Raw genomic sequence first — 13,238 nt, forward strand, 5'->3', positions numbered from 1 at the left:
CGTTTCCTTTGAATGAGTTTTTATATGATGCCCGACCGTCAAGTACCTTGCTAGCAGTACCACACTTGATATTTGATCCAACAGCAGACCACTTTTTCAGAGTCTGCTGTTGGATCAAATATCGAGGGCAGTACTTTTGAAATACTGCTTACAAGGGACTTCAAGGTCAGGCACCATATAAAAACTCATTCAAATAGGAATCATTTGAATTTATGGCATGTGGCTCTTTAAATAGGAATCATTTCCTTAAGTTTAGTCTGCGTTCTTTAGGGCTTCTCATTCCTTTTTCAGTAAAGCGGGCAAAGAGGCAGAATGGAATCACATGAAATGCCTTTGTTTTGTTTGAAAAAAAAGTGCTACAAGGGGCGAAAAATTTGGTAAAATGGGCGAACAGGTCAGGGTTGCGGAATGCCATTCTACATTCGTTTTAGATTTTGACGACAGATTGAGTCCGAAACTGATTAATGGACTCAAAATTATGTTTAATATTGAGTCCATTAATCAGTTCTGGACTTGCAATTGATTCTCAAAATCCAAAACAAAGGAGGACCTTTTATTCTCTACACAAGGGAAATGGTTTTTTTCTTCCTCATTTTCTAGTATTTCCATCCCCTTTTGTTTGTTTTTTCCTTAGAATGAACAAAGCACTAGAACTTAACATATTACAGCCTATGACACCTGAAAATTAAACTGTTGCCAAGAATACGAGGGGGCATTCTATCCTAGGATAGAGCTGCTTTCCTCTTTTGATGTCGGCCTTTGTTCTTGAATAAACAGTTACCATGGGAATGTTCGTGAACAACATAAAAGATGATTTCAAGACAAACTTATTCTTAAGTGGTGTAAATGGGATTAGTTAGTATGCAGTTGTGGGCAAGGTTTTAAATTTCGACTGAAATTTCGGATTTTGGTCAGCAACGAACCCGAAACGTTTTGAAACTGAAATTCCAAAAACGTATCAAATTTCGGTCGAAATTTCGGCGAGATTTAAGATTAAATATTATTTTTTTATTCATTTACAGAATTTAAGCTGAAATTACCGAAATTTCGGCCCCAAAAACGACATTTTGAGCGCCTGTTACCAAATTTCTGGCATTTTTTGGATTTTGGCTAAGATTTCGGTTTCCGATAGGACTGAAATTACCTCCGAAACCGAAATTTAAAACCTTAGTTGTGGGTATGTGTTTTAGGGGGTTGGGGTTAGTTATAGCTTATGTAGTGTAGGGTTGTGGGTGTAGTTATTGCCTAAGTGTTGTGTGAGTGGGCAAATGGGTTGGTGAATGGTGATATGGTACACCTTGATGCTTGTATCTAAGCAGTGGTAATTGAATGAAATGAAGGAAGAGAAATTTTACAGCAAACAAAGGTGACTTTGCCTTGAATCAACCATTCCCTCATTTTTTCTCTCTGTTTTTCTTTGTTTAACACTTATCCAAGAAAGACCTCTAATCGCAAGAACAGCTTATCCAAAGATTTGTTTTATCTTAGCTGTTCACTAACGAGTGCAAAAATCCAAACACCTCCTGACTATTTAAATACCGGAACGCGGTTTCTCACTTGATAGTATCATAGTCTTTTTCCACACGGACCACACTCTTGACGAATGAAGGGTATCATAGTCTTTTCCAAACTCTCGACTATGAAACTCAGAAACACCATTTGGTTACCTTAAATACCCCTCCGTGTTGCTGCCATTGAAGTTCCTAAAAAAATCAAAGAAATACACGGGGAACTAGCAGCATAGTAAGGGTATTATTCGTCATTTACTTACGATGCGCACACTAGAATTTCAGCCTATATTTATACTAAAATGCGCCATAGGCTTTCCTTGCATAACACAAGCAAAAAGAGAAAATCTCTCTCTCTGGGTTTAGGAAATTGTAACATGGGAAGGGAAATAACTCCTCAGCTGGATCGGATTCCTGTCGAGAACAGGCCCGGGATCTTCTTTATCGGATCGTCGAACGTAGGCAAGCGAACTCTCCTCTCAAGTAAGCTTATGGGTCCGGTAAATATGCATAATTTAGGGATTTTAGGCATCTATTAGAGTTATTGATTTATCATGGCTGACACAGTGCAATTGAATTTGTGGGTTTTCTGTCCGTTTCATTTTTTCTTAGCTTGTGAATTCTTATACTTTTACACTTTATACATAGAAGGTAAGAATTATGCATCGGAAACTTGGTCTATTAATTGAAACTTTTTGATATTAGAATTAAATAATACCATGGTTGGAGTTAGATTTGTATACTTTTCTTTGGGTCAAGGGACTTGTGGAAAATTCTGAGGGATTTCTAGGAGCTGGGTGTAAAATCCCTTGTTATGTCCAACCTTGTGAGAGTTTGGTTCCTTAGAATATAGGGGCTTGCTCTGCTAAATCATGTAGAGAATTGTACATGGATGCAAATGTTATGTGGTGCCCATTTTTGATTCGTCCAAAGTCTAAACCATGGTTGGTTGAATTTTCTGATTCCACTTTGGTTGGTCCCAGCCTGAGTGGATATTTGAGGCATGACCTCCAGTCCTGGATATTTGAGGCAGACCCTTGGATTTTATCCATCATCATCTGGTGGATTCAAATAAGGGCAGAGTGGGGGGAGCAGAAGGAAGCAAAGGGCGAGGCAGCCAATGTGAACGCCTTTGTTGGCTTGGTCATCGTTTCGCACCTCTCCGGCGCCTCCATCGTCCACAACATCTTAAAGCCTAATCTGACATTGCCACCAGTGGAGTCCCTCAGTGGGAGTAAGAGAAGCTCCGAAGAAGAATGAATTGCTTAGATATTTCTTAGTAGTTTTTCGAGTGTTTCGTTCAGTCTTAGAGGAAAAACTGTGGAAGGTTGTTTTTGGTGAAACCTTGAGCCAGTCGAGGATAAGTTATGTGATGCATTTTACAATAGAAAGATCTGTACCCTGAATGCTTTCACAACAATGTTGCCATCCCATCAGTGAATGGATTTTCTTCAACTATAAATATATTCGGAGACAAATTAGGTAAAAAAAAAATCAATGAGTTCATCGACATGAATAAATCCATTGACTTTTTGTTAAGTGCGGGTCCCTTTACATGGTCAAGCAATCGACCTGATCCGGTTTTAGCTTGCTTGGACATATTCTTAGTCCATGGACAAGGATCATTTCTTGGAGTATTCCAACTAGCTTTACGTAGAATCATATCGGATTGTGCGCTTATCATTTTTGAGTTGGAAGTAAACTATGGGGGCCCAAATCGTTCTACTTTGAGAATATGTGGCAGGAGACACCATGGTTTAAAGAGAAAATTGGCGAATGATGGAAGACAGCTGAATTCATGCATCCCCTTTAGAATCTTTGCTTTCCGTGGACCCATGCTTGAAAAGAGTAACGCGCTGAATGTTTTGTGGAAAAGGGCTTCAAGTTAGCAAACATAAGTTTCTTGTGCAGGCAGCACGAAGAATCGGTTAGACACATTTCTTGCACGGCCCGCTGGCTTCACATTTTCTTGGTTGCCTTTCTCTCTTAATACAAATTTCTTATTAGCTAATTATGATCGGTTTTGTAGTTTGTGCAGTTTTAACTCATGCAATTGTTTCTTCTTGTCCTTTATCATGACATAATTGCTTTTGTTGCTTTTTCTTGACATCTATTATATTTCTCTCTTTTATTTGTTGCTTCACTTTTGTAGGGTTGCTTTCAGTGGATTTATCAGATGCTTCAGATTTACCAACTGAAATTCTTTGTCACGGGTAAGTGATTTGAATATTGTTTCTACAGCAACTGACAACAATAGCATTTCTAATACATACAATAAATGGGCTGATTTTGTCTTCCATTTTAGTGTCTCAATATATAAAAGTGACGGGCAATTTTTTCTTCAATAATACTTTTGCTGTTTCACTGGACAGGTGGACCATTGATACAAAGTATTATACAGCTGATATCTCTATATGGATGGCTCATCTTGATGAGGGTTTTTCGTTTGGGTCATTGCCCATCTCAAACCAATTGGCTGCCCTGGTGATGGTTTTCGACTTGAATGATGTCAGTATCATAGCTCTCTGTTTTACCTTGCATTCTATCTAATTTTCAGTTGCCACTGTCTTACAAGTTCCAAAAGTTGCCAGGTGATGTTACATATTAATGGGCTGATGTAGGTAATCTTATGTTTGTTGCCATTGTCTTCAGCTATCGTCTTTTGCTGCTATCCAAGATTGGGTTTCTGGTATTGATATTCAGAAGTTCGAAATCTTATTGTGCATTGGGAACAAAGCAGATCTTTTGCCTGGTCACTTTGCTCATTCAGAATATAGAAGACGTCTGCAAAAGCGTGGAGAATCCTCTAGCGATCCTCATCCAGAATACTTTGATTATGGAATTATTGAGTCTGAGGGCAGTAGTTTGTTGGGGGACGAAGAACCTTCTTGGGAGATCAGGAGATCGTGTTTGGAATGGTGCAGCCAGTACAGCATTGAATACATAGAAGCTTGTGCATCCAATGCTGACTTTGACAGATGTAAGGTTCTCTTGTCCCTCTCAAGCCTTGTATGGTAATTGGTTCTTTTTAGTTACTTTAAAGTGTTAGGAAGTCTCCCAGTAAGTTTTTTTTTTTGGGCCAAGGCATGGATTTTCAAACAATCCAAGGAGAATTATGAAGTTTCCTAGCCAAAGATTTAATTGTTCACATAATTTTTATAATTTCTCGATTTTTATTTTTATTATGTTTTAAATTTCCAAATAGTTGATATACTTATAGAGACTCATACTTACATGGCTTCTTTTGAAACTTGCTATCATATCATATTGTTGAAATCAGGGCTGCATCTTTTGTTTTACTGGTTGTTAAGGACGGGATCCTTGCCACTAATTTCTAGGACATGCTTTTTGATCTATTGAAATTGTTCTTCACCCATTCTGATGGGAATTTAACTTGTTTAAAGGTCAAGTCTCTATGCCAATTGTATACATTGCTAGAAATTGAATGTAAATTTATTTCTTTCTGATTGAAACCTGTTTTCAAAACTTCAAAGTTAGTATCAAAGTCAATCCGCATGGCTTTTGAAGGAATCTCAAAGAGGCGGAGGGTGTTAAATCAGAGAAATATTCTATAGTTTGGAAGAGTTAATCGTCTTAGCTAGGGTGCAGACAGGAGATCAGGTGATGCAGGGTGATCGAATGTTGAACTGATATTCCTCTCCGATACCAAATCTGATGAGGGTGGGTCTATAGAGGGGACGGTAGGGGTAAAAAGGATGGGGGTAAAAATTAGATTTTGGTTCCTAAATATGTTATGAGATTGGAAAAATATTTCTACTACGTTTAGAGTGGCGCAGACATATGCCGGGAGGTTTTCGAAGTATGTCGAGAAGCTTTGAGGATGCTGGGAAGGTGTAAAATGAGTTTTGGGACAAAATGCGAGAGACACGGGATAGGGATGGATTCGAGTGATGTTTCTACGGTTGAGAAATTTTTTTAATGAATATTTTAGGGGTTTTGTGTAGAAGATGAGCGAAAAATAATACAAGAGAGGTTTTCGGGTTCCCGAGAAGGTGATTTATGGGGAAAAAAAATTAGAAAAAAGAAACGTGAAAGATAAATAGAAAGGTCGGAATCTCACCAAGCAAAACCCAAGGTATCACACCAAGGGGTTCCTAGGCATCGCACCTTAGGGAAGATCATGGCATTGCACCTCTGCAAGAGTAGACATCACATCCAGAAAAGAGGAAAAAACTTCAAATCTTTTCATTCATTCATAACATAACATAGCATTCTTTTTTCAAAAAGTGCACTAAGGCTTACAATATATAAGAAAAAAGAAGAGAACTAGAAAGTTCTAAAACCCTAAAGAAAAAACCAACACTTTTAGACCAAAATACCCTCTTGCTTGCTTCCTACTCAAAAATCCCGTAATGCACATTTGGGGCCTCTTTAAAACATACATAACTCAATAAACTTAAGCTATTTTGATGTAAAAAGACTCTAAAACCCCTATTATAACTCTTTGACTTAAAAGACACCTAAAACGTACTTAAAAATTAAAATATGGCCCTACGATGGTCCCTATCATCTGGGTTAGGGATCGATCATTAGGGTGACTTCTCTATTTAAGTCCCTTTAATTACTCTTGCATGTAGGGGCCTTGGGGGGGGGGGGGGGCAGCCTTGGGGGGGGGGGGGGGGGGGCAGGGACCTTCACCTTTGTCTTAGTTGTGGGATGCTCTTACACCACCCGGGAAGGTTTTTGTTTTGAGGATGGCATGCATCTGTTAAAATCTTGATACATGGTCATCTTCGTAACAGAAAGATTCAGATTTGCAAGTATGTGCATCATGTGCAACAAACTGAAGAGAATGTGCATCACCTATTCATTCATTGTGCAATAAGGCTATGGTTGTGGCACTTCATCCTGAAGGTCTTTGAAGTGTTGGATGTTTCGTCAAAGAGTTTAAATGATTTATTCGGAGGTTGGAAGACCAGATTTTGGTATTAGAGGTTCTATACTGTGGGAAATTCTTCCCTAGCTTGTTTATGAAAGACAAAAAAGTAGCGGACTACAAGAAGTTCAGATGATGAAGCCATTTGGGTTAAAGATTAATTTGAAGAATATTTGTGCACAGACCACGCTATGAACTTGTACTCGTGCTATCTGATGTGCCATCAACGTTGTTACAATCCAATGTTTTGAAGGAACCAACATATGGTGGTGGTTGATTGTCACTTTGTAAGGGAGCAACCAATAAATATATTTTTTTGTGAATGATGCAGTCATATTCATTAAAACTCGTGAAATTTTTTTTCTATTGGGAAAAATGAGGCATATCATCTGTTCATTTGTCATAAAAAGCAAAAAAGGCAACTTGGGAATGAGCGGGTCTGCATTCTCTTGCTTTAGGCTAGTGTTTGGTGTGTTCTACTTTGTCTCGTCAATTTTTTTAAACTCTTCTAGGGTATTTATGGCAATTTATCTGTATAAGACAATATACTGACTGTGTGTGTGTGTGTGTGTTAGAGGGAGGGGGGGAGGGGGGGGGGGGGGGGGGGTACGAGCGAGGGAAAGATTAATGATTAACGTAGTACGTTAAAGAGCCGACCCCAACTAGTTTGGGACAAAGGCTTAGTTGAGTTGAGTTGAGTTGAGTTAGTTAGAGATTAATGATTAACTCAGTAAGTTCTGATTATGGGGTCATGGGTCGGTGTCAATGAGGGAACTGGTTTGTCTTCCATGATCGATTAATGATTTAGTAAGTTCTGATTATGTAGTCATGGATTGCCGTTGATGAGAGAGGTGGTTTGTCTTCGGCGTTCATTCTCTCGGGTCATGGAGGCTTCAGTGTCTGTGTTCCCCCCCCGCCCCCCAACCCCGATTGACGATTGGAAGTTCTTTTAGTGTATCACACTGCAACACCCTAGACCTGACCTTCCACAGCTGTTTGTGCCCACTGCTCGGCATTATGGTGCATTGGAAAGGCAATCTTTTTTCTGGATAGTGAAATGGTGTTATTCGACGCCATTTGATTTGCAGAATGTTAGTTTGCAGATCAATGCCTTTTTTACATCTTAGTTGTATTCAGTGCATGCTTCTTGATGTTTGATTTTTTGTCCTGCAGTTTTTCTTTGATTTGGAGTAGAACTAACTCGGAAGGTTTTGTGTCAGGTTTGTCCGTTGATGGTGATTCCCAAGGAGTAGAGCGACTTTATGGAGCTCTTTCTGCTCATATGTGGCCTGGAATGATCCTTAAAACCGGAAACAATATCTCCGATTCAACCCCTGTCGATAAAGAAGGTGCTCCTTCCATTTTAAATCATCAAAACCTTACGAACTTCTGTTATCAAATCTTCTCATTAATCAAATTTGTTACTGAATTTGTCACGAGTACATGATTTTTCACTCATCGTACTTTCTTCTTCCCTGCCAGATTTCTCAGATGAAGAATCCGATTACGAAATTGAGTATGAAGTCTTATCCAGAGGTTCAGCTGAACCATGGGACGGCGTGGATGAATCATGGGTTGCTTTTAATGATCTCCCTCCAACTGATACAAGAGACGGATCATCTAATCTCGCTGAATCTACGGCTGTGGGAGATGGAACGGATAATGGAAACATTCCGATCCAAGATCAAGATCGAAAGGTCATAACAGGTGATGATGCAGATGAAGCTCAAACGTCATCCTCAGTAGTACAGGAAGAATCTGAAACTAAAGTAGCCGAATTGATGGATTCAGAGAATGAGATGCATTTGGGTTTTGAGAATGTTGAACAGTTGATGTGTGAGATTAGCCATATGCGCGGGAACTTGAGGTTGATGCCCGATTTCCAGAGGAAGGAAATGGCTGCGAAACTGGCCATGAAAATGGCCTCTATGTTTGCAGAAAGTAGCGAGGAAGAAGGTTTTGAGTGATGGTTGTACTGCAAGTGTTGATCAGAAGTTTTCATCCAGTGTCCTCATTCTGACCGTCCATTTGCACCCATCATCTACTATAGAGGCCATAGATGAAAGGTCTTGACTATGATTGGTGATCCCCACCCCATGTTTATAATCAACCATTGGATGATTAGATGATCTTTCACCATAGATGAAAGGTCTTGACCATGAATGGTTGCCCCCACCTCTTCTTTATAATCTTGGATGATTAGATTAATATTGAACTTAGTACGGCTTTGTTGAGATTCTTTATAGTTAAGAATTTTGAAGGCCCTGTTTGTTTTGGATTTTAGGAATCGATTTCCAGTCCAAAACTTATAATTGGAATAAAAATTTTCTTATCTCTTACCTGCACTCCCTTGTTTCGATATAGGCACTCCTCCACTCACTTTAAGATTCCCACTTCGGCTTTCGGTAGCTACGAACTAGTTGTGCATTGTAACCTCCGATGGGAAATTTGTAAGGTTTCTTTATTTTTAAATCCCTTGTTGCAGTCAATGAGGAACGTTTAAGATAAGAAGAGGAGTGCCAATATCAGAGCAGAGAGTATCCGATATCATCTTGTTTTTTTATTTTGCACAAATAACACTTTGAGAACTATATAGTAATTGAGGCCATTGATCTAATGGGCCCCATTATACTAATACTAGACTAACTGGACCCACTAAGATTGAATGATCTTAACCTCTTAGAGCTGGCCCCGCAAATATTCCATGGAATATTTTTTCATGGTGGCCAAACATGGTTCAGATCCTTAATTTTTCCTAGTTCAATGGGATCTCCATTAGCACTGTATTTTTAAAATATCACAATATATTCAAACTTAAATATCATAATATAGTGCCTAATATAATTCAATATTTTAAGAAATATATTGAAACAATGACCGGTATTTTCTGATATTTAAAACCTTGATTAGTATATGACTAGAGCCCAATATACAAGAATAGTGGTGGACCCACAAAATCAATGACTCTGATTCACGTGTACGGTGGGCCAGGGCAATCTTAGAATAAAATAATCCACGGATAGTGTTAAAACAGTTTAAGCAAACATCCACATTACAAAACAATATTATCTTTACATTCATTGCTTAGAGAATTTGAGTGGTGGATATTCTCTTACTCTTTTAAGGGAAAATGATAATGATCGTGCTGTTCTCTTGACAACAAAGGGGTTTTGGCAGAAAGTCTAAATGGAATGGAGTAACTGAGACCGTTCTTAGTGCAAGGATAATATATTGAAATTTCATAATGTTACTAATGTAACATGTTGCATATTCCTTCATTATTATATTGCCTACCGAGGGAAATTAACTAGAAAATGTTGTCAACTTTGAATCTCGGGTCAGGCTGGTCGGGTTTTCCATAACCCTACCCTAACTGAGAAATCACCTTGGGTCAGATCAGGTCGAGCCGTTTGGTTGCTGGAAATTTTTTGGTTCTTGAGATTTTAGTGGAACAAAAAACTTCCTGGGAGATTGGTGGGAAAAAAAACTCCCTGGAAGTATCCCGGTAAAATAAAAATCCCATGTTTGGTTGCTTGAACTGTTGGGAAGAGAAAAAAATCTTCTGCAAGCTTATTTTTGGCTCCTGGGATTATTTTGGTTCCTGGGAGTATTTTTTTTCCTTCCTGGCGTTTCGTGCGGGGTTATTTTGGTTCCTGGGATTATTTTGGGCCCACCAACCAAACGTGAGTTTCCTGCGGAAATTCCACAAGAGTCCCAAGAATCAAAAAAATTCCGGCAACCAAACGTAGCAGGGAAAACCAAAGATTTGTCTACTTGGCCTATCTGAGATAGTTTCTTGGGTCAGGTCAGGTCGGGTTTTAATGTTTACCTTCCTGTAGTGATTAATTTAAAAGATTGTAGCTAGAAAATAACAAGTCTTCACACAAAAAATCTCTAAACTTAAGTTATCAAGTGCATATATATTTAAGAAGGCAACTATTTCTTTCATATCACAAACCTGATCACCTCAGTGGAAATAATTATATAAATATACTTGAAAATAATTTGGCATGTTATTGAAGAGATATTTTAGAAAATCATGGTACACCTATAAGAGTCGGGCCGGGTTTTTTTTCCTTTAAACCTGAACTGACCCTAGATTGGGTTGGGCTTTTAACATGAAACCCTACGCAACCCAACCCATGCTATTTAGGTTGGGTTTATGTGGGCCAGTAAAACCCGACCCAAGTTGCAACCTTAACCACATACATGTTGATTCCTATAGATGTTAGTTTAACAAGCTTGCCAACTAGTATCTATGCCGATTATATGTCTTTAGCTCCTAATTTTGAAGATATATAATGCGTATTTATGGGCACAGAATATGCATGGCTTAGTTTATAATTATCTTCATTTTGATGTGTTACCTTCTAAAAATAATGAATATTAATAATTTACGATTTGATGGATGTGAATGGAATTATTGGATCCGTGGATAGTCGGATCAGTCATTTAGAATCGTCCATCTGGTTGGCCCCACCATGCATCGCCAACGTCCCAAAAATTCCATCAAACAATCATAATCGTTCAATTTAGGTTTGGAATTTTTTTTTTCTGCCATTCGTTCTTACTATCCATTGTCCAGCCTGGTTTGACCTGTGGATGATGGCTCCACCCATAGTCTGAAAACTCCCCTACATCCGCATCGACTCGGGAGAGTCGACTCCCTTTTAACTTGGCGGCATTCCGCGTTGTAACGCATCCGTGTTCCACGGTTTGGCTTACGAAGTTTATAAAAACTCCTTTGACTCTCCTGAATTATGACCGCGTCAACCACGTTCTTAGCCGCGTCCATGCCGAGTCGACTGGGATTTGATTTGGTCACGTTCCACGTTGCATCCGCGTTTTTAAACACTGCTCCCACCACAATGGAAAATCTGGACTATTGATTCCTCACAATGGGTAGTTCTCCACAGGAATAGAAATCTCAGATAAGCCGTTCCTAGGATTGGCTATCCCACTTGAATAGTTTTATCTTGTCCTCCGTTCAATGATTTTATTCTGGCCATATTTTATACAAGAACCAAAGTCCAGCTTGCCATTTCGGGAATAGCACTCCCCCCCCCTTTTTTTTTTTTTTTTTTTTTCTAGTTAGCAGTTAAAGGCCGTTACAATTGAATGGGATTACAAAGAGTATGGCATAAATACAATAGAGGGTGGACCGGGGAAGACAAGGGGGCTAATATATCACTTTTGGCGTAGTGGCAAAATTAGTTCCTGCTGCCGCTGTCCTGTAAAGTACAACAAATTCAATCAAAAACTGAAGAGATGATATTTCTAACCCCCTTGTTTTGGTTCTTCCAGCCCCTCATGCAATTTGATTTCTTCACTCGCTCAGCTCAATGAGATTGGAGCCACTCGTCATTACCAATGTAAAATTTCTTAAAAACAAAGAAACCACTACGAGAAATCCGGATAATTTCAACTCTCTTTTTGATAGCTACGCCGTCTCTCTCTCTCTCAATTTTATCATTGATATAGTGTACGTGACATAACCTTGGATAGGAGAGAATGGAAGAAAATGATAAATGTAGATGAACCCAATTAGTGTCAGGATTAGACTTAGTAAATTTGAGCAGGTAGATCCTTTCACCTCTTCATGAAAATTTTCTAAAGGATTCATTAGCCGACCCCGACTAGTTTGGGACTAAGGCTCAGTTGAGTTGAGCTGAGCTGAGTTGAGTTGATAGTGGACGTGACAATCAGGTCCATTGAATCCTTCCCACGTGAAGTGCCGATATACCACTTCCAGGAAAAAAGTTGAAAAACGAAGGTTATTGATTTTGGCACTACCATGTTTTAATAAGTTCACAAACTCAGCTTGCCTTTTCTTCATTAATTGGCTTTTGAGAACTATTTAACCGTTCACAGTTGAATAAAAAGAGAAAAGACAAGCTAAGTTTGTGCAATTATTAAAACATGGTAGTGCCAACATTAGTACCTAAACAAGCATATTTTCTACCCAAAAAAAAAAAAAAAAACACTTATCATTTTATACGTACATTACATACAACAGACTTGAAACAAAGAAACGGAAAAGAAAAGAAAAGAAAGCAAGAGCTACAAATTTTACAAAAACAAAAGAAAACGAGCGGGATTTACTATTTAGGGTAAAAACCGATCGTCATCATCTTCCCTCGCTTTGTTAGCTCCCTCCGTCTCAGCCCCGGCACCGGAGCTCTCCGGCAACCCGCCGCATTTCTGACAGAGAGCGATAACAAGGATCTGACGACAAGAAGGGCAGGAAGAGTGGGCCCCGAGCCACGTGTCAATACAGCTGACGTGGAACACGTGGCCGCATTGAGGGAGGACTCGGATCTCGTCACCGTCCGAGAATTCCGTGAGGCAGATTGCACAGTCGGCGAGCTTTCCGTTGGAGGCTCTGTTGTAGATCAGTTTGGGGAGTGATCGGAGGATTTTCTTCTTAAGGCCTTTGTTCGCTGGAATATGAGAATTGGGGTTGCCGGTGGAGCCAGAGGAGGAGGAACCTCGGATGCAGGCCCATATGGCGAGTCCGATAAGGCAGATTACAGTGCATAAAAGGGCGAAAGCGAGCGCTGTTGTGTTGCCGGAATCCGACTCCGGTGCAGGAGTTGCGGTGGTATGGAGTTTTTCCGGAGAAGGCATGAGAGAGAGAGAGAGAGAGACAGAGAGAGTTGGTGGTTTTGTAGGGTTTGGACTTTGGACCTCTCGTGAGTTGGGTGTTTTTATAGAAAAATTAAGGGGAAATGATATCGGCACTGCTAGTTTTAATAATTGGACAAAATCAGCTTACCTTTTTCTTATTTAAACAGCTGTCAAAAGGTTACAAGTAGGGGTGTCAACGGATCCAT

The 13,238-nt window shown here is 39.4% G+C and overlaps 1 protein-coding gene and 1 pseudogene across 1 annotated transcript; one reads left to right on the forward strand and one right to left on the reverse strand.

Moving 5' to 3' along the window:
* Positions 1–1,834: 1,834 nt before the first annotated feature.
* On the forward strand, positions 1,835–8,750 carry LOC143854776 (uncharacterized). Its single transcript, XM_077364885.1, has 6 exons — positions 1,835–1,991; positions 3,661–3,721; positions 3,881–4,016; positions 4,161–4,488; positions 7,626–7,754; positions 7,888–8,750. Exons 1-6 carry the CDS (start codon positions 1,886–1,888, stop codon positions 8,370–8,372), a joined length of 1,245 nt encoding a protein of 414 aa, XP_077221000.1. The 5' UTR covers positions 1,835–1,885; the 3' UTR covers positions 8,373–8,750.
* A 3,760-nt stretch (positions 8,751–12,510) lies between these two features.
* Positions 12,511–13,032, reverse strand: LOC143853780 (RING-H2 finger protein ATL80 pseudogene; annotated as a pseudogene).
* Between the last annotated feature and the right edge of the window lie 206 nt (positions 13,033–13,238).

This window comes from Tasmannia lanceolata, unplaced genomic scaffold, assembly GCF_043159265.1.
Source record: "Tasmannia lanceolata isolate RefF3 unplaced genomic scaffold, GAP_Taslan_0.1 ptg000020l, whole genome shotgun sequence".
Classification (NCBI taxonomy): Eukaryota; Viridiplantae; Streptophyta; class Magnoliopsida; order Canellales; family Winteraceae; genus Tasmannia; species Tasmannia lanceolata.